At 38.7% G+C, this 26,081-nt stretch overlaps 1 protein-coding gene across 1 annotated transcript; it reads right to left on the bottom strand.

Moving 5' to 3' along the window:
* Window positions 1-1,807: 1,807 nt before the first annotated feature.
* GPR180 (G protein-coupled receptor 180) lies at window positions 1,808-26,016 on the bottom strand. Its single transcript, XM_063392302.1, has 9 exons — window positions 25,772-26,016; window positions 23,361-23,519; window positions 19,962-20,156; window positions 16,463-16,643; window positions 16,220-16,269; window positions 12,533-12,690; window positions 6,249-6,440; window positions 5,820-5,897; window positions 1,808-4,164 (listed from the first exon to the last, which is right to left on the bottom strand). The coding sequence occupies exons 1-9, from the start codon at window positions 25,917-25,919 to the stop codon at window positions 4,006-4,008; spliced, it is 1,320 nt and encodes a 439-aa protein (XP_063248372.1). The 5' UTR covers window positions 25,920-26,016; the 3' UTR covers window positions 1,808-4,005.
* Window positions 26,017-26,081: the final 65 nt, after the last annotated feature.

Below are 26,081 nucleotides of genomic sequence, written 5' to 3'. Positions count from 1 at the left end.
AAATAGATTTGCAGAAAATAATGGTTTAAGGAAAACTGGAATCAGAACTTATTGTTCAATGGAAAACCACAGCCTGGTTGGATCAGTATGGTTAGAAAAGAAGGATTCTTTGAGAACTGGCTTAATAGTTTCTTTTAATGTTTGACATTTGCAAGGAGAAGCTGGTCTTTGTACACTGTGCAGTCACACAAAGAGTTAAAAGGTACAGCTTAACAGTGTTGGCCAGCCCCATAAACGTTTTTTCTATCAATTAGAGGCAGAACATTGCACAGAATAAACTAAAGCCAAATCAAATAAAACTTCCTTTCAGTTCTGTAGAGGATCGAGATGCAAACAAAAAGGTTTTGATACTTCCATGGCTTTCCACTAGCACAGAAACCAGAAAGAAATATTCATTTAGATCTGGCAATAGACGTTTATCTTGTGTGGGAGGTCTTAGTATTGTAATATGTATTAGAAACTTGGTATTTTTCCAATCAAATCTTCCCACTTCCATTTACATATATTTAATTGTAAATATTCATTTTCCTACCTGAAACACTTGAAATAAATATACAATAAACACAGTCTACATGGAGGGGTAGTGAATAGCTACCCCTATTGTGATGAGCCCCAGAACTGCTCTAGCCTTCACTCTGCTGGTAAGGAGCAGAGCAGGATGAGCCCTCCTGAGAGCTTGTGGGGAGCGTTGCAGATCGAGTTGGTGACCTCACCCTTTTGTCTACTGCACTGAGATCCTCCGACCAACAAATCACAGCTGACGCAAACTGGCATCTGTGCCAGCACAAAAGGTGATGGCGGGCCAGGTGATGGCCTCTCGCAGAGAGAAGGGGATTTCTCCAGAGCACAACCAACCTCAATTTGCATTCTAGTCAATACACACTCCTACTCAGCAAGCACTGAAACACACAGGCAATAGAATGAGCAGACACGGTAACCCCAACTTTATGTAAAACAGAACAGCATAACCCAGAGAAACTCTCAGGTGAGATATTGTCCTCTGACTTAAACAGCGCTGCTCACCATGGTCAGCAGGGGCAGTGCTGCCTTCAGGGGGACCCTGCTTCAGCCCCGTGCAGCAGTGAGGTGTCAGGGAGCCTGGGACTGCTGAAGCTCTCCCCGAAAATTCCTGCTGTCGGCAGGCACAAACCCGCACGTCGTACAGACTGCGGCAATGGGTCACGGCAGGAGTGCTTCTGTCCACTGCACTCACCTAATGCAGACCCCATGTGGGGCACAGCACTCATTCTGCTCATGGATGCAAAAGCCCCAGTTTGTGACAGAATTTTTTTTTTTTTTTTTTTTTTTTTTTTGGTGAGAGAAAGCACATTTTAGAAGTGTTGTTTTCAAGTTGGGATGCATGGATTGAAGACAACTGGAAAAGGCTGGAAGCTATTTTTGCAAGATGAAGTTATGAAATCAAATTGATAGAATGGGTAACAATGTTGAAAAGCATGAACAAAGCAAGGTCTTATCAGCTGTTCTCCCAGGAGATGTAAGTTAGAAAGAAGAGAGAGACTTTTACATGCTTGAACCACTCCTCAGGCATGAGCAGAGGCAGTAAGTTTCAATGCAGACTACAGGTTAAGTATGAAGCTTTGTCCATCAGTCATACTTGAAGACTTCCCCCCTCCCCAAGATATCCTGCACCAAATTGACTAAAGTCATAGTGACACACTGCTACTGTGTGCATTAATTATTTAGTAAAACTAAACTGGTGAGCACTGGTCATCTGCTGAGACCTGGGCACCTCCTAAGAGACCCTTTATACCACTTACCATGAGAAAGTGACACTTCATTTCTACAGTTACATTAATAACAAAATTAAACTTTATTTTCAAGTAACTGGATCCAATGACAAACTAAGAAACTAATGTCACCTGTTGACTTACAGGGCAATGTGGGAAAGATGTAAAAGAAAACACCTTACGTTTTGTTCTTATGCTAATGAATCATGATTTGTTGTGGGGTATATTTATAAATGAAAAAAAGGTAAATGGTACCATAATACTGACCAAGTTAAGTCAGAAGAACGACAGGAAGAAAGACAGCACTTCTAGAGAATAAAACAAATGGAGAGCCTCTTCTGAAAGTCACATGGAGGTTTTTTTGCATAGATTAAAACTTTTATCATGACGGATCATAAACTGTAAAGTAGTACTTGTGTCTATCAGAAAATTCTATTTTAAGTGTGAATTTGAAGTCTTATACATGAGGACAGATAGAACTCTTTTACTACATTATTGGAGACTTATCAAAAACAGGATGCTTTTTTCTTGAGAAGATGAAAAGTACAGAGATAAAAAGGGAAATAAAGACTGAAGTTTGAACCAATAATATTTTTGTGTGGTTATCAGAGGAATGTAATAATTAATCTTTTAATCATTCTGAAGATTGTGTGAAATCATAATATCTCATCTTTTCCAGCCTCAACCTGCCATTCTTGATCTGAATTACAAACAATAAGACAGGAGATGATTTAATGAGCAACTTTGTCATGTTGCCATTTTGCCTTAGTCAAAGGCAAATATCTAGTTCTGCCTCTACACTGAAATGGAACAGACTTATGTTTCAACTATGCTCACAACTGAGGTAAAGATAAATGGAAAAATTAGGGCTGTTTTAAAGCTAGAACCAGTGTCTTCACATTTTCACAGAGACATCATCAAATACACACTGTTAAGAAGAAGCAAACACTGATTTACTAGAAAATAAAATCCATTTTGTGAAGAAACACACATGTATGAAGTCTAAACTAAGCTAAATCCAAAAAGAAAAAATTCACTCACAATGGCAATAGGTATGTTCTTATTATGAAAGAAAAAAGTGTCAGCATGATTTAATCATAGTCTATAAATAGGCACTTCAATAAAGTATATATTTACACTGGCTTTCTGAATGCTAGGGCATCACAAAGTAGAATGGCTTTATTACAATGGATGGAAGATGGCAACTACTTAGAACCCAGTGCCAACATGGATTATAACAAATCCAGTGAGTATTTTGTTTTTCAATTATTCATAGAAAATTTAATCCTGATTAAGTATCCTTGGGCAGGAATTCATGGGTAGTTGATGACTGAAACCAACATTTATTTGAAATGCTTCTGTTAATTTAATCTGTGTATATGGCTTAATTATGATTGAATCCTCAATGTAACAGAAATGAATTATATCAGGATTAAAATTCTAGTACCACATCACCCATTCCATTTTCTTTGCCTTTTTTTTCTCCTTTAAAAGATGCAAGGCTGCTGTTTTAATTACCTTTATGTTGCTATGTATTCTAAGCCTCAAAAACTGTTTAGACCTTGATTACTGGATGAAATTTTTAGTTACATTTGTTTTTTTAAAAAAAGGAAGATATAAACCCTATTTACATTCCCATTAGAATTTTAGCTAGTATGAACATTAGATGCAAAAAAGGCTTTTCTTTCACACCCATGATAAAGGAAAGTTTCTTGCAGTCAGTTGTGAACATTTGACACATATTTTCTAGATGATTCTCTCTCCTTTCTTTCCCCATCTTTTACACTGGTACATAAAATGCATTTTCTCTAAAGCATGGAAATAAAAACACCCTTGTACTCATCATAATGCATCACACCAATTTCACAACTGGCCTATTTTAAACTTGTTTGTGCATGTAGATGTTTTAAGAACTACATTTTATAAGACCTTTAAATCTAGTATTGACACAAAGTAAGGGTATTTTTGGTGTCCGTGAATGGGAGAGAAAAGATTAATTTGTACTCTTCTGTGACACAGCTCAGCACCACTTGTTAAACAGTATCTATAAAACTCTTCAAATTAGGGGTTTTCACACTCCACAATACTTTTAACACATTAATCTAGGAATCTTGTCAGACCAAAGGTCTGTGAAGTGCTTTGATATTATCACTCAGTTTTCCAGTGAAACCAATGTATCACACACTTGTGACAAAAATACCTTTGTATTCAAGTCATTATTGCACATTTATTACATCATGTATTCTTCCTAAACATCTCAGAAATGATGTCGATTTTTATGTCCAGAGGATACTGTTAGTGGCAATGTCACTGATGACAGTGAAGATACTTCCCAATATAGACTATGGGACAGAAAAAGTCTGTAGAGGATAACCATGGAGATGCACTGACAGAGGATAACACCTATGGTAATAATCTAGAGACAAGAAAAGAGAGAAAAAGAAATAGTAAGTGAAAAAAATCCTCTCACTAAACAAGACACAATAAATTTCTATCAGCATGAGTGCTTGAGGTTTAACTTTAAACTTTTTAATATTGCTGCAGTTACAAAAGATTTGAACATGCATTTTAAGTCCAGGAATCAGACTCTCACACCTGGGTGTTTTTAAATCAGTAGATAGCCCTGGGCAAGTCACATAACCCTTCTGGCAGTCTCTGTTCTGGGGAATTTCAGACTTGCAATTCACCACCCATGCAGTTTCACAAGCAGAGGTGATATTTAGATATTCTATTCTTACAACAAACAGAGTGAGAAGAAAAAAAAAAAGCTTGAAAACACTTTGCACTAGCACAATCATGGAGCAGAGGATAGTGATTTATCACTCTCAGTCAGATCTCTTTCAGTTCAAGTCTCTTCACCTGTAAAAGCTGTGTAAGGTTATATTTATCAAATACCTGAAGGTGTAACTCATTTCTGAGAAAGCACAAGTATTCAGTTTATGTACAGGCAGTCCTTTAAAATACATGTTTTTCCTAAATAAATATGGTATTTATTGATCATTTTATTGTATTGAGGTGCATTTGAAGAAGAAAACACAGCTGAATTATCATAGTGCAGGAACTGCAGCTGCACATCATGGTTAAAGTTGCTCCAATACAAGAGCAGAGCAATTGCAGTCCTCCTTTAATAAGCTCAAAATCTCAAAACACTGCAAAAATAGTACTTTACTGATCCTACCTCTAGAGACTGTCCTCCTGCCCTGAGGATGTTTTCATCAAGCAAAACAAAAAGTCTCTTTATTAGTAACTCTGGAGAAATCTTTTTTTTTCTGCCTAGATTTCCTTTTTTTTCGTAAACCAAACACAGTATTTGTTATTTATATTTAATAAAACATTTTTCTTTCCCTTACATATCCTCTACACAAATAAAAGCTCATTTTCTGAATATATTTGCATACAAATGCACAGATGGTTATAAGCATAAAGAAAAGAAGCAAACCCTCTGCTGGAATGAGGTAGTCAATCACCTGAGAATAGTGGTGAACTTCAGCTGAACATGGCAGGCTTCACACACCGAGTTCTCCAGTTCCCAACACATTTAGGCAATGGAGAAACTCAGTGAGTCTACCTTTGTTTTTAACTGTTTAGAGCTTACAAACCAAACAACATATTTGACAGACTTCTTGATCTAAAGAATACAGTTCAGCTACAGGTTCCCTGACCTATTTAGCCACATAAAGCTTTTAAAGGATGAAACTAAAAAGCAAACAACAAAAAAATCCACCGATTTATCTTTCTACTCCCTTTGTTAAAAGAATCCCCAAAGTGTTTTTAATTAAAAGCAAACAAGCAAACAATAAAACAAAACACCCCCTCCACATTTTCCTTTGACTTAATCTCCCCTCTCCCTCCCTTAACCTAGAAATGATTACCCTTAGATGATTCGAGCCCTGCATGTCTTTGTAAAATATGACTCACATTAGCATCAATGAGAGCTGTGTGACTAAGACTTTTCAAGTTGCTTTGGGGTCATAGGATTAACAGCCTAAGAGCATGAGTTTGCTAACAAACATTAAACATGAAGAACAACTACTATTCAAATTTCATCTCTTTTATCTTGCCTGTACATACCTTTTCTCTTTGATATTCTCTGAATATTACAGCAATGGTTGCAAGACATGGGTGGCACAGAAACCAGAGAACACAGGCCTAAAAAAGAAGATGAGTGTAAGTTGTAAAATGACTACATGCCAGCTTAGAAGAAAGAGATGACAGTTACAGGAACTACATTTACATTTCTGTCTATTTTATGAACCCATTGTTTAATTTTCAATCAACATAATGAAAACCACACAATGAAAGGTGGGATTTCTGTTTTAAAAAGCTCTATACTCCTTGTCAAATTAAAATGCCTGCTCAGAGTATGATGACAGGCTGCAGTGTAATCAAATCACACACTTTAACTCTCTTATGGAGGCAAAGAGTTTAGTGCTTCAGTCAACTGCATGCCACAATTATATTTACAGAAGAAGGGATCAGTTTGCTGGATGTAACCCTTACTTTGGCAAAGGTGATATAGAACTCCCTTTTCAGAGTGCTTCTCTCCACTGTGATAATCTGGTAGAGCCCAGTAGCCAGGGACAGAGCTAGGAAGACTCTGAGGCCGATGAGCAGCCCGCTCGCCAAGCCATGGTGTGAATGGTAGCTGTGGTGATTTGTATCTTCAAACTGCTCCCAAATTAACAAACAGCTCTGAAAGAGAACAACAGCAAAGTGCACTTCTGCAACTGGTAGGAACAGAGTCTCACTTCTTGGATTCTGTAACCTTTAGAAAACCTGACAAATTGAAGTTTCCTCCAATTTGGATAGAGGGAATGTAGCACCTTAGAAAAAATATCTGAATCACCAGCATGCTTGTCCTACTCTGCAGGAAGACCACTGAAATGATTTCACAGAGCTACAGGGAGGTGTCTCCTTTCACTTGTGATCCACAACCTGTAAAGCTTGTTTCAAAGGCAGGCGACTACGCCTTTTCTTTCAAAATCCTAACAGGATTCACTTTTCTTTTCAAAGATGGGGAAGTAAGAGGGTGGTGCTGCTGCCCCTTTTATACAATAGCCTTAAGGCTCAAGCATTCACCCAGGTTGAACTTAGATCTCCCACAATTCCCTTCTTTGCCTAAAGGATATCCAATTCACATCTCCCACCTCCTTGGAGAGTGCTGCAACTGCCAGGCTATAAGGTGTTCTTGGGTGGGCCACTCTCCACCCCTTCTATTGAAGCTGTGCCATTGTGGAGAAAAGAATTCAACATCAGCTAGGTCAGAAACTGTGAGCGAGCCTGACTCTGCAAACACCTGGCTCAGAAACCTCCTAGGGTCTAGGGAAGGGAGTGCCACAGCTTCCAAAAGCCATTCCAACATCTGGCCCAGCACTCTAGCCGACAGATAAGGACATAAAAGATAGTAACCCCTTCCTTAACTCCCAGCATTGTGTCCATCTGCTGTAGAATCCAATTTTCTGGGAGCACTGTGAGAAACAATATTGATATTCTCCAAGGAAAAACAGACTAACAAGTGCCTAGTTTCTGAATCTTGTGAAGAAGGCAAGAGCCAACCAGTTGCGTAAAAAAACGTGTCTCGCTGAAGAACACCTTTTGAAGACTTTGGGAATGCTAACATTATCAATTAGAATACATGAAGTTTAGACTCTCAGAGCATCATGTAGCAGCTCAATGGCATTTTAGAACCTGAAGGTACACTGGAATCCAGTCCACCTACTGCACATATCTAACTTGCGCTGAGGCTTCAGGTGCCTAATAAAGCAGGCTTTCTGAAGAAAGGCAGGCAAATTTGATTTATGAGTGTACTAGCTCTGAAGGCCTTCAGAAGCAGACACTGTATGGCTCAATTTAGAAATATAAATTAGTCAGATTCCTTTCTGAACACATTCAAAGGCTTTCTCACTACATAAAGACAAAAAGGTTACTAATATTAACTTTTCAAAACATGTGTAATTCACCTGTGCCTTCCAAAGGTGGGTGGCCTTGATTCTCATCAGTTGAGTATTAGAATAATTTTTGCTTCAAATATCCTCAGAGTAGTCTCCTGCTCTCCCCTTCCCTTACCTAGGGGGACACAGCCCTGTCATTTCACACCTGCTGTCACTTCAGTCACTCCTCAACCACCTGGATGGAAAATGGAATGATGGGGGAGGGTCAGATGTAAAATATGAGCGTCTTTAACATCCCTGACTACTAGCGCGCAATCTGACCAACAGGATTTAAATGTTCTCATCATAATGCTCAGAAAAAGAGTAACTTTAAGCAAATATCTTCAAATGATTGAGTTACTTGACTGAGAATTCTGTCAAAGAGTAAGACTGAAGAAAGACTAAACTGCTCATGAATCGCTGAGGTACAGCACAGTGCTTGGTAACATGTCTATAGCATTAGTTTTGGCATGAAATTGATGAATTCCTATCACAGAAGTTATTTCAGTCCAGTTAGAACATGCTCAGACAACAAAAAAGGGTTCTACCAGTTACAGAATCACTGCAGTCTTGTGAGCATTTTCCCTTTTGATATTTACATTTGGGAATGGCCAAAACATTTAACTTCCCAGACTGTACGTATTCTGCTTGAGAAAGTAAATGACCCCCTGAATCTAGGTACAGAATCTTCCCAACTCAAGCAAGCATATGGGGGGGAAGCCATATGGGCTGACAGAGACAGAACTATGCTACTGCTCTAAGAAGAAAATATCACTTGGATCTACTTTACCTTAAAAACCAGAGCTCATGAAGGCCTAAATTTTCCTTAGTCTACACCAAGAGTAACAGCAAAGAAGGAAGCCACTTTCATGGGAAGATGACAAAGAGCTGGAGTAAAGGAATCATGAGAACAAAGCCCAAATCCACATAGGATAATAGTGTCTGACAGCAGAGTGTGTTCTGGACCAGCCCTTTAAGGAGAGTAAACAACACAACATTAGTTGATCAAAGGCTGTGTATGGTGACAGGAATGTGAGATCACAGAAGTCCAGTTTCCTTCAGCTTCCTTAGATTATTCCAGTATAAGCAGAAGGCAGAGGAGTTAGACAGACGGAACTGTCAGTGCAACACAGTGTAAACTTGGACAAAGTAAACGCATCATTGCCCTTACTATGAGCTGGGGCTGTTCTCACCTGGGAAAAGCAGGATCCTATAAAAGAAAAAACTGTACTATTAAGTGTTTCTAGGTAAAAATGGATTAGACAATCTCTTCTCAAAGAAGAACAACTTTCATAGGCAAGAATGATATTGAAGTTAACATCTCTTTAGTTGTGAAATTAAAAAAAAAAATAATTGAGAAATCAAGGTCAAGGAACACTAAAGTCCCTTACCTTGACCACAGAAAGGCAAGTATCAGCTCATTTAGCTGCAATATTAGGAACAAACAAAAACATTAGACATCAGCCTGCTGAAGCAGACATCAGAGACGTCTTTTGCTGGCAGTGAGCAGAACTATGTTTGAGCTCTGAGAAGAAATCAGGGGGGACAATTCTAATTGTTATCCAGAAGAACGACTGTGCTGAGGCCGTAGATGAACTGGACAAGAGAGGAAGCTGAAGAGCTGACTCACACCATGCTATCTATGTCCAACATTCAAGTCACAACTGCTTCTTCATAAGATGAAACAGAATGACCATCTCCCAGTTTACATAATACTCTGTTCAAAATGCCTGACTTTACCTGTATATAATCCTGACCTATCCTGGCTCACAGCAGACACCAACTACTGTCCAGTACTGGCCTTCCTCTTCAAATACTAGAGAAATGATGGCCATGGGTATCATCCCGATGTACCAGATATACAAGCTGAACCTCTACATCCATATGAAGAAGAACCAGACACTCTTCCTCTATGTCATGAGGAAACAATTATGGTAGAACTCCTCCTTCCCTTCAAGATGCCAACACTGACTTTATGACAAGTCAAGATAATGTATCAATCTCCAGCAAAGACAGGTTCTCACGGGACAGATCACCCCTGAGAGGCAAGGGGAAGGGGGAAGCAAAAGGGAAATTAGATGGAGCAGCAAGGCAAACTAGCTGTTTCTGACCATATCTAGTACTCAGTTATCTGATGTCACACAATGCCAAAAAAATGGTTTAGATATAAGGTCAGAGGTGAAGCACATTCCGAGCACACCTAAGAACCCCTGCGTAGGGTGATGTCTAAGGCAGTAAAATTCTATGCCATTTGGATCAGGTTCAGAGCAGTCAGCTATCTTTCCAGATTCACTGCCTCCAGTCTGGTCAGCCCTGAAAGCTGAAACTGCTCAGGTCTATGTCATGGGGAGGGCCTGCCATCAATAAAGTTCTGTACAAGGTTTGTGCCTCAGCAGCAGAAAGTGGAATTTTTAATGAATGCACAGCAGCCTGGGAATCTTTTGTTCTGTGGCTGAAATAAGGAACAAGTTAAGGCAAAGGGAGATGCTAAATGGCAGACTTGTCCCTCCTTTGAGATGTTACCTCTTTGCAGCTGCAAAGACCACAAGACATTTGCTGACTAGGAGGCTGTGTCAACCTGACACTGAAGGCAACCCATAAACATAGCCCCAAAAATTGCTAGTGCTTCTGAAAGAACAAAAAGAAAAAAATCCATAGCATCAGTACAAAGAGGAAAAAAACCCCAGAAAATCTGCTGAGTAATTTTGAACGACTAGTAGGCAAAAAGGCTCAGGCAGCTTGCCAGTCAGAACTGCATTTATGTTTAAGAATAACATATTTTCTCAGGCTGTCCACTTTCTTGAATTTCCTGAAGATGAGATGAGGACAGGTATGGGAGAATGTCAATAAAAATGACATGGTGCAATCTCCATCTGCTACATTAGGTTAATGCACATAGTTTCCAGCAGCCTGCACAGCAAGCCCTCAGACCATCTCTGATTATCCACATAAAGTTTGTCCAAGCTCTGGCATAGGAGGAAGCTGGTTCTCCCATAAGAATCTCTAGGAAAGATCAAAACAGGGAGAAGGTTGTTCTATGTTTTTAGTCATTAAAAGGGCCCACTGATTGTTTACAGCAGGTCAAACACCCACGTCAATCTTGACAGAGCAGTGAACAACTGACTAATCCAGAGATGAACTCTCAAACTCAGCACCTTCAATAGAGGTGATAAAGTCTAAATCTTGTTTCCCTGAGCCCAATAGCTGCACTCTCTAATAATAAGAACAAATCTGGCAGAAGGTGTATTTCATACGTACTGAACCATGAGATGGAAAATACCCTCTCCAGAAGGAATATTCTTGGTGTGAGGGAAATGTTGCTGGAGACAGTAGGTACTGACATGGGGCTGCAAAACCATTTAGGCAGTGACATATTCCAATATCCACATTGTGTTCCTACAAGACTCCTGCTGAACCCAGCATTCCCAATGGTACCAGGAGGAGATGTAGTAGAGCTGGGCCTTACTGGTGAAAAGTAAAATAGACAACTTTGTACTAATGCTCCAGTGCTGCTCCAAGAGCCAAAAGATGGGCAATGAACCCATCTTGGGGGAAGCAGCTGAGATGTATGATGGCTGCCCCACTTTTACCATAAGTAACAACCAAAATAAGATCAAGCTTATTATACTGAGAGTCTTTTCTATGTATAGTAAAAGGAAACAACAAAAACTTTCCAGTCTCAAGTGGCAGAGTACTAACACACCCATACATATGCACAAGTGCAGAGGCATGAATGAAACTAAATACTTCAGAAGTCTCCTTTACTACCAGCATGTAAAATTTCTGGTGCTGGATAGGTTCATTCCACCTTACTTTGACACCCATCTTTATATTTCAACAGTCCCACTGACCTTAACAAGCCTTTGGTTATAGTCTTAATTATCAAGAAATGCCAGCTCCTAGCTATTCTTCATGTTCTAGAAGTCCACTTATTTAGTTTAGAAGCAGCACTAATTACAGATACTACTCAAACAGCACAAAAATCTTCAGTATAATCTCTTCCTCATTACTGTCTCTAGTTTCTCCCTGCCTTTCTGTTTCTCAATGGTTTTCAGATTCTCTTGTCTTTATGATGTGATTTAAAAAAATTTGTTTACAAAAGGCACCACCAGGGTTGAATGATTTCCATTACAATTTACTTTTAAGTTACTGGTTTACTTAACTTTCTAATTTATACTAATGGAAAATATTTGAATGAAATTATGTGTCAGACCATTTGTATATTTGCAAGACCAATCCTGCACATGAACCTTTCAAGAATTCCCTTCCTTATATTGATTGAAAGGACCATTAGACATTCTATTTGAGTGCTTCCAAAAGGAGGGCACTGATGATTTCCTTTTCTTCATGACAAAGACTTTGTCACAGCAGCTTTTCTTGTCTTTCCTCCCATGCTATTGGTTGTCAACCTGCATAATGTAGTTCAAAATGCCTCAGTTGTACTGATTACAACTACTTATAGGACCACATTACAAATCTGATCAATCAAATGACTGTGCAAAAAAAGTATTTTTTTTACTTTTTTCAGTCTAGGTTGTCCCACTAATCTGGTTTGCAGTATAATGCTACAAACAATTGGCACAATCAGGAGTTTGGAAAAACTGTGGGAACTTCTTAAGTGGTTTTACTGCTAGACAAAAACACACTGTGAAGCTACATCTTAAATTGTTAAAGTAAAGAGAAGGTGGTGTTACCTATTAGACATACTGGGTGCACATTATGCTGTGGGCTTTTTTCCAGTCTTGATACTCTCTCCCTCATAAAATTAAAATACAGAAATTATTTGGTTCACAGTTCTGTCATACTTAATAGCAGCTGTACACTTCAGTGTAAGAATGAATATGAAATACAAACCTGTGTAACAACAACTACTACAGCAATGCCAGTAGATGCTGGACTGGAATCCCACTGAAGAGGTCTGCCATGAGATTTCTTCATTCTGCCTATTGTCCAACCCATACACAGACTCAGCAATAAATACAGCATTTGTATCTGTGAGACTATGTCACAGCCTGTTGAAAACAAAAGAAAAATGAATACAATTACAACAAAATGAAAGTTTTGGTTTTTTTCCCATATCAAAGAGAAATGCTTTATATACCCGCAAACAAAGGATGGATGCTTATGCCTCTGGACCACTTTTAATTTTGATGAGTTAGATTAGATGGGATTGCTTTGCCACAACATGTGGCTATTTTGTGGAGTTTTCAGTGACCAAACAGATCACTATCAGCTTTCCTGTAGTTATGCAAGAACACGGGCATAGTGCCACATCATTCCAAATCCCACTCTTGTGTCAGAGTAGTCTGGGCTCAGGAGTCCATCTGCATAAACAGACTTATAAATGCTAAAGAACTAAAATCATATGTATGTTAATCATAGTGCAAATATGTAGCATGATGAAATGAACTCCTTTCTTTGCTCTGAGGAACTTTTGTTCAAAAATCAGATAGTTACATTGTACTTTGAATTAATTGCACTTTGTCTTGAGGATGTAGTAGCTTCCAGAAGAAAGCACATATATTTAGGACAAATTCCACTCTGAGATACTTAAAGGGGGAAATATAATGAATAACCCTAACACAAATTTCATTTAGATCAACAACTCCTCTGTTTTTCATTTTATTAAATGCAAAGTACTTTTGCCTCATTTTGCTATGTCCATTTTTACCTCTGTTTGGGGACAATTAACACTTACTCCATAAAGTTACATTCTTAATCAGTGTCTCAAACTTGTGTTTGAAGCTGCATCAGAACAAAGAAAACTTTAAGCTAGAATATATTAAAGCCTTTATTTGTAGCCTTGCTGCAGCACTACTGACAGCAGAAAAAACTGAAGATTTCAGGTAATTGTTAGCTTTAGACCTGGTAAGTTCTTGACTTAATGAACAATTTTAAAGTTGGTGTTGGAATCTGACTCATTGTACAGGTGTATCAGAGATGTAAAAGAAAAATTGATTCTTAAGCTATTCAAATGGTAAATTTGGTTAAGAAACTAGAGATTGGGCACTACACACAGCAATGCTTTCTTTTTCGCTTCATTAATATTTTAGTTAAATTAAATTTGTTCCTTACTTGTAATATTCACTTACACTATCAAGTACAAGAATAATATTTCTGTCACAAAAAAGCAAAGCTCTATTTTTATACAACTGGAGTATATTTTAAAATACAAATACCACATTTACTAAAAACACTCACTAGCACAGAAAATGTTGCCACTGTACAGAAATTAATATGAATACAAGAGAAGTGTGTGAAAAGAAGATCACCTACAATATTTCCCTGACACTCAGCAATACTAGCAAAAAAAGGGTATAAAACAGACTTCAAAATGTAACTCCTGGGATATGCTTGGTATTCTCAGAGTTTACATGCTAAATGCTTCTTAATTATTAAGACACCTTTGTTGTTTAGGATCTGCCAAGAGCTTTTAGTAAATACAAACTTGATAATTCTTTAATAAAATCAACTAGCACTGATTTCGGGGAAAAAATGATCATGGAATTATTTTCCAATGCTACCTTATTGAAAGACAGTACTCACTGAAGTAGAAGAAGAATTGTTACATGAACCAAAGACATGTTAAACCACTGTCACAAATCCAAACTAGAAAAATGACCGAATAGTTCTGTGTGTTCTAGGGAGGATTTTCTTTCTTGTCATTCCTTAAGATAACCTGCCCTATAAGATATAGCCAGCCATCATCTCTCAATCATATCATGGATACAGATACTACTCTCTTCAGTGTGGTAACAATTCAAGTGGATTCCCACATAAATTCACGTAAGACAAAAATCCACAACCAGCTTTAATCTTTGACATCCCACACACTTTGCTAGAAAGGAACATGAGTGAGAAAATTTTTAAAGATTACAACAATCCCACAATAATCAGGGTCAGTGTAAAGTCATGTTACTGAGCTGATACTATAATTGTCTGATTTCATCACAAATCATCTTTTTTGACTATTCAACGGACGTAATAATAGTCTTTGACTTTTCACATTTTATTCTTACCCAAAGTTAAAAAAACACCATTTGCAATGCTTCTGAGTGCCAGCATTATTTGTGGGATTTATCCGATTAGGTTAGATGGTTAATTAGACTGAGGATCAGCTCTTTATATGTGGTAAAGACTAAATTATACTAGGAAAATAATAACTGCTTGAAATAGTATCTGAACAGGTTTTTAGAAAGAGATTATGACCAAACTGCAATTAATAGAAATTTTAACACTTATTTTTAACTCAGATTTCTGTTGCCATATAGGAAAAATGGTACATCTTTCCCCTTCAAATTATACTACTTGCCATCAGCCATTCTTCAGAATTGTAATTCTTTTACTGTAATTCACTGAAGCTTTCCACATTTCTATTACTTCTGCTCTTTTACTGTTTACCAACTTCAGAGACAGAAAAGCTTTTGTAGCTGAATTTAAGAAATTCAGCTACTGATTCAAAAATAACATTCTTTATAATCTTTGCTTATCTAAATAAAAATGGGCTTTTTGACTACAACACATACACAAAAACAAATCTAACATGAAGCTATTCTCTCTGAAGTTCTGGCTGGATAGTTAACACTGAGGTGGAGTTATGACTACCTCCATATTCTCCATTTTATTTCATTTCATGAGATGAGAAGGAATGTTTAATAACACTGTTGCTGGAGCGGCTGCAAGGAGCTGACAGCTCAAATGGTTAAAACAAGAAAGAGGCAATTATTGTGGTGCCAGGTGCCATCAAGAGGCTGATAATCCCAACTGCAGCCTTCTAAATGAACTCTGCAAAGGGAAATATTTCTCTGTATAAGCTGTTACTCCCCAACACTATCATACCACTGCAGTACTACTTTCTTGGGGTGCTTCAATCCAATCAAAAGCAAATGTATTTGCTTGGAATGAACTCCCAATTCTTCAAATAAGGAAGGGAAAAAAACCCAAACTACCCAATAGCAATGGAGAATGAAGAATGGAACAAGATTAAGTTAGTGCATCTTGGAAGAGTAAACTATAGGAATTTAGCTTGGAATATCTATAGAGTGGAGAAAAATGCTTTGTTAGCACCAAACCTTCACAGAAGCATTTTTTTGCATCATGCTAATCATAAAATTTGTGCTGTAAAATACTTTTCCATTTAGTAGTTATTAAATTTGTTAGTGAAATGACAAATTCTATAAAATATGATTGAGTTTCCTAAAAAGCTAGACTTTCTAGATCTTACTCCACAGAACTCTACAATGTATTTTAAGATGTGCTCAGGTGACAGTCATCTCTTAAGTGTTTGTAGCAAGGACTCTTAAGACAAAACAAAAATCTTTGAAAAATCCTAAACAATATCACAGATGTGTAACTTCAAATACAGTTATTGCAAACACATAAAACAATTTTTCTTTCCGGAGGAGCAATTTTTAGTATTTTATACTAAAAATTCACTTACGAGATCCAAGATCATAGTATAGTCCAGCAACAGCATTTGCTAATGTATTATACAGATTCATGGGTAGGAATATATAAGAAACAGAGGACAGGCATACTCACATTCTGCCAGACTTCCCATAAAAGGAGCTCCTATCCCATCTCTAGAATAACTGAAAAAAACAAATAAAAACATTGTATTTTTAAGTGAGTGTGTCCTCTGTCACAAGTATATTTAGGCAATGATGGAGTTCAAAAGTAAGTCCTATACTTTGCCACAATCCCTCCCAGGCAAGTCACGCACTGATCTTTACAACACACTGTTCTTCAAGTCTCAAGACTGAAAGCAGAAAGGAGCAAAGGTACCTTGAGAAATGCAGGTAGTTGGCAAAAGCTGAACCAGCCTGCAACAGTAATGCTATTGTCAACACCTTTAATACACCATGCATAGGTCCACGCTTCCTAATTGTCTGCCACAGGGATTGTGCATATATGCAAGCACTTATGAAGTATGCTAGGACAAGCAGGAAAAAGAATTCATGTAATCCTGTGGGGAAAAAAAAAAAAAGAAAAGAAATACAGCTTAGTTTTACAAAGAAACATTGCTACTAGCAGCAAACAACAAAAAAGTGGGTTTTTTTAAAATACAATCATTGGGAAATACTTAGCAACTGTTATCCAAAAGTGGCAGTACAAATAAAATGTCTAAATCCTGGTCAATTTTATCCAAGAAAATCGGTGAATTTTATCAGAGAACTGATTATTATTTGATCTGGCAAAGTGTTTTTAATCAACAATACCTTTTCTGAGCAGAGAGGTTTGCAGCAATTACCAGACTAGTATAAAGTGATGCAGTTTCTTGGTAGACACTAAACAACTGTAGCTCATTTGATCAGTCAGAAATATATTTATGAAAGGACTCATTTTTAGCTCTTTTTGCTTGTTTGTTTCATTCTGAAAAGGCACAATCCGAGGTAAGAGAAACCCCAAACAGACTTCTATTTAATCTTTTAACCACTAGGTGTCACCCTTCCTCCGAATAAAGCAGCTCAAGAAGCACAGCTGATCAAGTCCGAAAACTTACAGATAAAGAAAAGTAGCACAGAAAACAGTAATTAGTTCTCACGCATTTTTTTTGCGCTTGTCTAAAAAAAAAAAAATTCCCAAACTTTTTTAGATTATTTATAAAACAGAACTCGTTTAATTTTCAGTCTGGCAGTAGTCTGGTAAAATGTTCCCCTAAGACCTGGGTCCTGGAAATCTTTTCTACTGTCTGTATGCTTTACAGGAGCTCCCAAAGGGTGAAAGCCAGTGAGACGTAAGCAAAAATGGGTAAACAAACATTTCCCACAGAAAACTTTTCTTTCTCAACCTCCCTTGAAATTTAGTGGTGCTCACAGAACCAGATTCTAAAAAAAGCTTTTTCTCCAGCAGCAAAATAACTCTGGTAAAAGCTTCCAGCCAGCTCCACCCAGAGACTGGGAAGAGCAAGTATACACATTACAATATCTGAGCTGAAAAACATTAGAACTGGATGAGTTCTGAACAGTAGCTAGTATTATAGCTCCTGTGACTGAAATTAAGTATTTTGGACATACACACAGGAAAATGGGAGAAAAAGAGCATAAGGTAATAAAGAGTCTCAAAAATTCCACTCTGCTTCTCTTGTACACCAATACATAAGCATGATTTATCAATGACAAAAGTATGTGCTTTAGATCAAATTTTTCTTTCTGCTTCAAAAAATGCTCACTGAAGTTGGCAAGGACTTTGTAGGGAAAAGTTATTTCTCACCATGATAAGTGAGAATCCTTGGAAAACACTTTAGGAAAATAAACTAACTTTTAACAAACACTAGGCATTTACGATAGAATGTTCCTTCCAACCATAGACAGAGTGTAGATTATTGGTTTGAGACTAAAAGGGGTTAGGAGAAAGCTACACTGAAAACCAATTATAAAAAATACAATTTTCAACCTGTCTCCTCTAGATTTCCTGACATTCAAGGAATTAGTTGACAGTCAAAGTAAAACATTGTTTGAAATATCTTACTTCAAAGCTCTTCAAAATACTACCTTTTCAGCTGCCTTTAGAAACCCTAGATTCCACTGACACCATGTTGTATGTGGAAGGCCTCTACCATATAAAATAAGATTACTTGCCAGGGATCAGAAATCATGCCCCATCATCTCTGAAGGCAAACATCTTAATCACAAGGTGACAGCCTCAAGTTCTTTTCCATATGTTCCTTATTATTCATTTAATTTTTGAGATGTCCTGTGCCAGGCCATAGCCTAAAGTAACTCAAGGGATGGAAGACCTAGCTAAAACCTCCTGCAGCTATGTAATTTTTAGTTGCCTAGATGAAATGAGCAAGAAATGAAGCCAGATCTTCTGTCTGATATCCTCTCATTCCAAGTTTCTAAGGAAAAATGGCAAAGATTATTTCCCAGAGACATATTAAAAATTAAATCAAAAAAGAGGGAGAATGAGAGAGATAAAATGCTCCTCAGCTCTTTGAAAGTAGACCAGTGCATGTAGTTTCAGAATTCATGGCAACAATACAGGTTTTAATTCTGACTCAATAGAGGTGTTCCTCTGCAACTCTGAAAGACATGGCATGTACAGCTCACCTTGCTTCCTACTTGTTAGATCTAAATACATACATCCAGCACATTTACACACCCCCTACTCAGCACATAAACTGTTCAGAGTTCTGCTTCCAAGTGCTCAGTCTTCCTACAAAATTAATACAGAGCTGAGATGCCTCTGTAAGGGGTCTCTACATCACTTTAGTGGGTCATATGATGCCCCTTGATTTAGCAATTACTCCTTTAGCTATTACTTGTCTTTGAGAGTAAGTAAATTAACCTAGAATTCACTTCTGAAGACCAAATTCACCAAATAAAAACTGGCAAGTTTGTAGAACTTAAGAAGTTAAAGAGAGAGGTTAAGTCTGATTATGAGCCTTAAAATCCAGATTATTAATGTGCTACTTTTTGCAGATTCTGCTAAATATGCCAGTGAATATTTTCATCCTTTCAAAAAACTTAGCTTTGTTCCCTCTATATTCTCTTGAGGCCACGAGTGAAGCAGGGCATTTGATTGGGAGCACGGCAATTAGGCTCATCCTCAGTGCACTGAGGTTCACTCTGTACAGGAAGGCAGACTGAGCCTACAGGGCCCTTCTCTCTCAAGAGACCCAGGTGAGTGACGTGTTGGTGAGGCCTCCCAGAGCAGTGATGCTACTCACTGCAACCAAGAGCACATTAGGCTACATTGTCCAAGCATACAATTTTATGTAGGCGTTTCTTTAGCTGCTGTCTTGAGTTTTTCTTCAGATGTTTAAAGATTTAAAAACACATTTCTTAATTATAACAAAATCAGGCATGATAAACCTAAACTACAGCCTGTGACTGAGACACTTCTAAAGACCTAAACATTGACCTGAAATCGTACTGGCAAAATGTTTTATCATGCATATACTCTTGTGACACAGAATCAAGTTACACACAGCTAAGGAATTTCACTAATTAATTGAAATCAGGTATTGAGTTCATATTTAACTGGAAGATTACAATTTCAACATGTTCAAAATACCTATCAGCCAACTACTGGAACACTGACTTTCCTTGTGAATCTACACTTCTCATTAGGCAAATTTTGGAAAGTCAGTCTAGGGAAACGAAAGGATTTTTCTGTGATGAAAGAAAATAAACTCAAGTTTACTCTTTGTAAAAACACAGAATAAGAAATATAAGAGGCTCTGCTATCCATTCCCCACACTCTTCTAAGCACAGTAAGTACTGATTTGAGTAATCAAATCCTTAACTTACAAATCTAATTTTAAGAAAAAAAATCTTACCAGATTCCCCTGCGCTAAAGTGATCTAACGGATTCCCTTCTGCATCTGGGTTTAGTAAGACCATTTCAAACTGAATATCCTCGGATTCAGAATAATTCTCTTCGCAGGTAAACTTGTCTACATAAAACACATACCATGTTTCTGGATAAGGAATCTGGGACACGGTCAGATTTTGCTCTGTGTGGTTCACAGTCACTTTGGAAGAAAACAAAAAAAAAAAAAAACAAAACACAAAAATAGGAGTAAATACTTGATTAGTTTGGTTTTAGAAAACACATCTTTGAATGAAGACAAAACTGAAATCCACAGCATCACTTACAGGTTATAAACTATACACAGTAGAAAACAGAATGAGTTTTCAAAGCTATCCATAACACCAGAGACCAGATGTCCAGCTTTTGTTTCAAATAGGTGTGGGGAAGGGTTGGTGAGGACACTGCAACTCCTCCCTGCTGGGAGGGCTGCCTCCTTCCAGAAGCCAGAAAGTGCAGACTACCTCCTTTGCTTAGCTCATTTTCATCCTCTAGTTCAGTAGTGACAGGATTAGCTATTCTGTACTATGCACCAGGTACTTCTGCAGCATAAAAAAATACCTTTGTGAAATTTATTTGATGCTGTTTTTGAAGAGATTTAGAGCACCAAACAGGAACAGCTGCATGTGAGCTCAGTAAACAACACCATGTATGCTTTAAAGGTGCAAACCAGTATTATTTTACAGGATCTTTCCCAAACTGTAACATACTAAATTTCAATTGACAGTTAAGAGCTGAAACCATGTGTACTCAAACTGCGTATTTCAAATCAGATTACATTTAAAAACAACTACGTAAGATACTCATGTTTCATCTGCTTGCTATCTTACCATTATTTTTGCCTAAAAACAACAGTTAACCAAGCCACAGTCTTTTCAAAACAAACTCTTGGTGCAAATGAAACCTGTAGCTCTCTATGTTTGGCTGGAACTGCAAAAAATGCAAGCACTGTCACATTGACTCCCGAATCTGAGTGCTAATCGGCTCAATCATTTCTCTGCAGGAGAAATAACAGAATAATTCACCTTCATAGGTAAAGATGACAGTGGCTAAGGATGAAAAAAAATTTCATTAAAAACCTACAAAACACTTTTTTTTGGTGAAAGGCCTTTCTAAATAAAAGAGCTGCAAACATACAAACTCATTTTCACTTAATATTTTGCAGACAAGATTTAGAACAAATTTCTAACTTGAAGCCTACCTGTGAAAAACTTCTGTGTAATTCCAATAAATGTGGTTCAACTACAAGAAGTTATTTTCTCTTCTCTTAAGGTATGAACTGAACAACATTCAAATCCAGAAAGAATTGTACTGTATGTGTCCTTGCAGAAACTGTCGCGAGGATTTGGACAACACATAAACCAGTATTTCATATGGTGCTTAGTCCAAATGAAGGGCAAACTGCGGCTGACAGGAGTGGCTTTACCCCCCATGTCACCTCTCAGCTGAGTTCTGGCATTGTGTTCTTTGCACCAAGAATAAGGATCCCACAGAGTGTGTTCAGTCAGTTTCCTCTCAAATCCCTAAGGTGACTTAGAGGTAGAAAAGCACCAGATTTTGCCCAAGATCAGCAACTGATTTTGCCCAAGATCAGCACCAGATTTTGCCCAAGATCAGCACCAGATTTTGCCCAAGATCAGCACCAGATTTTGCCCAAGATCAGCACCAGATTTTGCCCAAGATCAGCACCAGATTTTGCCCAAGATCAGCACCAGATTTTGCCCAAGATCAGCAACTGATTTTGCCCAAGATCAGCAACTGATTTTGCCCAAGATCAGCAACTGATTTTGCCCAAGATCAGCAACTGATTTTGCCCAAGATCACTCTGCTGTCATACAAGTCCTGACGGAGCAGAGAACAGTGAGTGCCCTGCTGGGACAGTCAGGAATGACAGCCCCACTGCCAGTCATTCCAACAGCATTCTGTGCAGCTCTGATGAAGTGCAAGGAAACCACATCCCTAGAAGAGACATTTGTGTAAGGTTACATTACGATAAATGTTACAGGAGATCAATCTGTTACTCTTGGGATTCTGACTGCACAAAGGAAATGTATTTAAAAGTGAAGCTGTAGTCACTTAAGACACATTTGAATGAAGTTTCTAATTTAATTTCTTAAAGGAAAATTTATGCTTTAAGTACCATTATGATCAAAAAATGGTACAAAAATTATTTCAGTCTGTTTGTCTTCTAGTTACATAACTCAATGCTTCAGTGTTTTACCATTCTTTCACATTTAGATGGGTACTAAAGTTAAGCTTTATCCCGATTAGCTCATCTTTGGTACTGTATTAAAAGTTTTCTAAAATGTTTTGTACATCAAAGCACAGCAGATTTGTGCTATCATGAAAATACAATTTTATTTTTATTTCCTCCACTTTGAAAAATGCCATTTCCATGGAACTGAAGAACAGGAGCCTCCTGACAAGTGAGAAATGTTCCTTCGTAAACATGAGACAAAAAGACAATCTACATATTCTATATTGGTATAACTCTTACCTCAAATATTAAAAACAGCTGAATGTGAGATTCAGTGACAAATATCAAGATATAAAAGTAAAAGGTGAAATAGCATTAAGTTATAATAGAGGCAAGTTATAAAGTAAGGCAGCATGATGGTGATTAATTTTTGCAGAAGCAAGACTTATTATGAGGTAGTGAAAGAGAAGGTTTACAGGTGCAAAATTAACCTTTTACTTTATACTTGGGCTACACACTCCCACCTTACAAGCATTTGCTTCAGAAGTTTAGAGGCAACTGCAGCAGGTTCCATCACTTTGCCTCTAATTTGTTTTTCATTCCACTGCAATGAAAGTCACAACTAAACAAGTCAAGCATTTGACTGTCCCAAACATTCAGATTCTTTAGTTCTTCAGTTTCTCAGTATAATGGTATTCTTTGTAAATTCCCTCACGTACTCAAGATAACCTATTTTACAGAAAACTTGAGATTAAAAAAAAAAAAAAAAACCAAAAAGAAAGACACTCCAAGCGGAGGTAAAAAAATAATCTCTGTACTGAATGACTAAATGAAAACTTCAGCCAGGTATGTACCCTTTCTGAGTTGTGAACATGTGAAAGCATGAAATGGAACTGGTCATAAAGTTTGGCTGTTTCCACTAAAGCCATTGTTTGTCATGGATTTCATTTTCCAGCAGCACATTAAATCGTAACTTGCAAACAAAATCTTCTGAAGTGATACAAATAAAGAAATTTTATTTCCTTGTAGTATTTTTATTTGCAGAAGGCCAAAGTCCTAGTTGATGCAAAGCCCAAATTCACTGAAAAGAATAGTCTGAACACACAGATAACTTAGCAGACTTTTAAATACACCAGTAACTCTGTAAGGAGAAAAAAACCAGCAACTCACTTGTCAGTTGAGCTTTAGAGAACTTCTCTGCACAGCTGTGATCTTGGACACTGTTCTCCAGCTTCTGCCATTCCTGTGCTTGAAAGAGGTGAAGTCTGGCTGCTTTTGCCACAGCCACTGCTGTATTCTTGATTCTGACACACAGAACAGCATGGTCACCTTGATATTGAAAAAAACAAATCAACTATTCTGTTTTGATGTCAGTTACAAACAAAAAGATAGTGTGGCACAGATTTTTTTATAAGTAGCTGCAATACAGCTTCACATTATCCTTTATCTTTTACCACTACTTCCTAATAAAAGTATTTATGGTCTTTCAAAAACAATTTCTATGTCTCTCATTTAAAAAGCAGTGAATGCACAATTCCCTGTGATGGTACTTAAACAAACCTTCAGCATAGCCCTAGTGTCATTAACCTTCTCTACTACAAACAGCCTTCCCTCCCCTCTCTTTTAAAAAAGACTTCCAGGTAATGTTTTTTCCCTTCCTCCCTCCCACTCCAAATTTTGTTTTCAAGTTAAAGACAATGCCTCAATAGTCTCAATAACTAGTTCAAAGTCTAGTATTTTATGATTTCTGTGGCATGATAAACACATCATAGGTGTAGCTCTTAAGTCTAACTCCAGAAGAACTTATGTGAATGGACTTCCACACTATGGATGGATTAGAGCTAAAATATGTTTTTATAGATGACAGATTTTAAACTGATGCAAAGAAAATCAAACTTCAAAAGTGTTCTCTAATGTGTCAATCTACCTGTAGAATCACAGAATGGCAGAATGGCCTGGATTGGAAGGGATTTAAAAGACCACCTAGTTTCCAACCCCCCTGCTGTGGACAGGGACACTTCCCATTAGATTAGGTTGCTCAAAGCCCCATCCAGCCTGTCCTCAAAAATTCCAGGGATGGGGCATCCACAACATCTTTAGGCAACCTGTTCCAGTGCCTCACTACTCCCACTGTAAATGCTTTTTTTTCCTAATATCTAATCTAAATCTACTTTCTTTCAGTCTGAAACCATTCCCCCTTGTCCTGCATCTTGACACAGAAATATTTTAGTAATTTTAAAACTAGCTCATCTGATAAAATTTATCTTGCCTGAGTAATTCCACAATCCTCAAACTTGTTTTCATAATTTCTTTCATATATTGCATAGACTTCTTTAAGCTAGAAGTATCCTAAATTAAAAGGCAGAACTTAGTGGAGAAAATAAATCAGTAAAATGATATATGAACTACAGTTTAGCTAAGATTTTGAAATATTAGGAGAAGGCTCTAAAGAAAGCTTCACTGAGACCCAAAATAGTTGTTGGTATTCATGCAGAAAGAGAAGTATTTCTATGCAAATATGCAACATCAATTTATAGAATTATATCTGAACACCTACACCACTCACCTTGAATTTTTACAGTTTTTTCTCAGATTTAAACACTGCACTTTTTTCCTTCAGATCTATTTAGAGCACTTCTACAATTAAGTTCTGGGACAGTGCTAATTAACTGCTTTCAAGTCACTTCATAAGCTATCTCCACCCTGTCTATCATTTCCCAGTCAGTGCTGGAAGGTCACACTCCAACCCTGTTTTGCTTATGTCACGTTTTCCTGCATCCCGTTAGATTTTGAAGCAATCCACACAACTGTTCTGCCATGAAGCTCAATGGAAAAGAAAAACAGCCTAAGCTACTGAAACGCTGAGCACATAGGAAAAGCAGGCTGAGCAGCACAGCCTTGCTGGCCATGGCACTCGGCATGGTTACACACGTCTCTTTCTGTAATGTAAAACTTCTCTAGCAAGCACAGAGGGTCACTGCTAGGGCTCTCTTTCAGCACGATAGTACTCAGGAATTATGCGTAAATAATTACTGACTAATAGTCAGAAATTATTACTAGCAAGGAGTTAGTAACACGAGAAAGAAAAGCCATTAGGAATAACCAGGTGAGAGTTTTACATCCTGATGCGCGGTGTCACCAAGACCACACAGCGACGTTAAGCACCGCTGCCCTTTGGTAGAGTTCCAAGAAGGAAGGAGCGATGCGTGACAACGCCTCTGTCCGCCCGGACACTCGGCCGGGAGTGTCCGCACCAGGCTGCGGGACACGAAGGGAGGCCCCGCGCTGCTCCCCTCCGTGACCCGCAGCGCGGGGCCGCTGCCAGCGCCCGGGGCCGCCCCGCCGTGCCGGGATCCCCGGCCCCGCCCCGGCGCTGGCCGGACAGCGGATCGCATCTGGTGCACGTCCCGCCAGAGGAGAGAAGCAGGAAAAGAGGGAAGGAGAGCGCGATGGAAGGACGGAGAACGGCGGGGCTGACTCCGTTTCCCACCCCGCGCCCCCTCGCAGCCGCCCCCTTCACCCCGGCCCTGCTCCAGGACGGCACAGCCGCTCCTCCGCTCTCCTGCCCTCGGAGCACCCACCGTGGAACTGGAAGCGCGCCACGGGCCGCCACGGCTCTCTGCGGGCGGCGGCGCTGGCGAAGCCGCCCCGCAGCGTCTTGCCCGCGGCGGGGCCCCAGCAGCAGCAGCCGGCGGCAGCGCTGAGCAGCCACAGCAGCCGCCACCGCATCGCCGGGACCCGCCGGACACCGGGATCCTCCTTCCCTCCTCCCGCGCTGCCCTCGCCGGGTCACGTGACGGCCCCCGCCGCGTTAGGAGCGAGCGCGAGGGCGGGGGCCGTGAGAGAGCCAATGAGGGAGCGCGCCCGCCCCTGGGGGCGTGACCGAGCGCA

This window comes from Prinia subflava, chromosome 3, assembly GCF_021018805.1.
Source record: "Prinia subflava isolate CZ2003 ecotype Zambia chromosome 3, Cam_Psub_1.2, whole genome shotgun sequence".
NCBI lineage: Eukaryota > Metazoa > Chordata > Aves > Passeriformes > Cisticolidae > Prinia > Prinia subflava.
The sequence above is the reverse complement of the archived record's forward strand: the minus strand, read 5'-3'. Positions and strand labels throughout refer to the sequence as shown.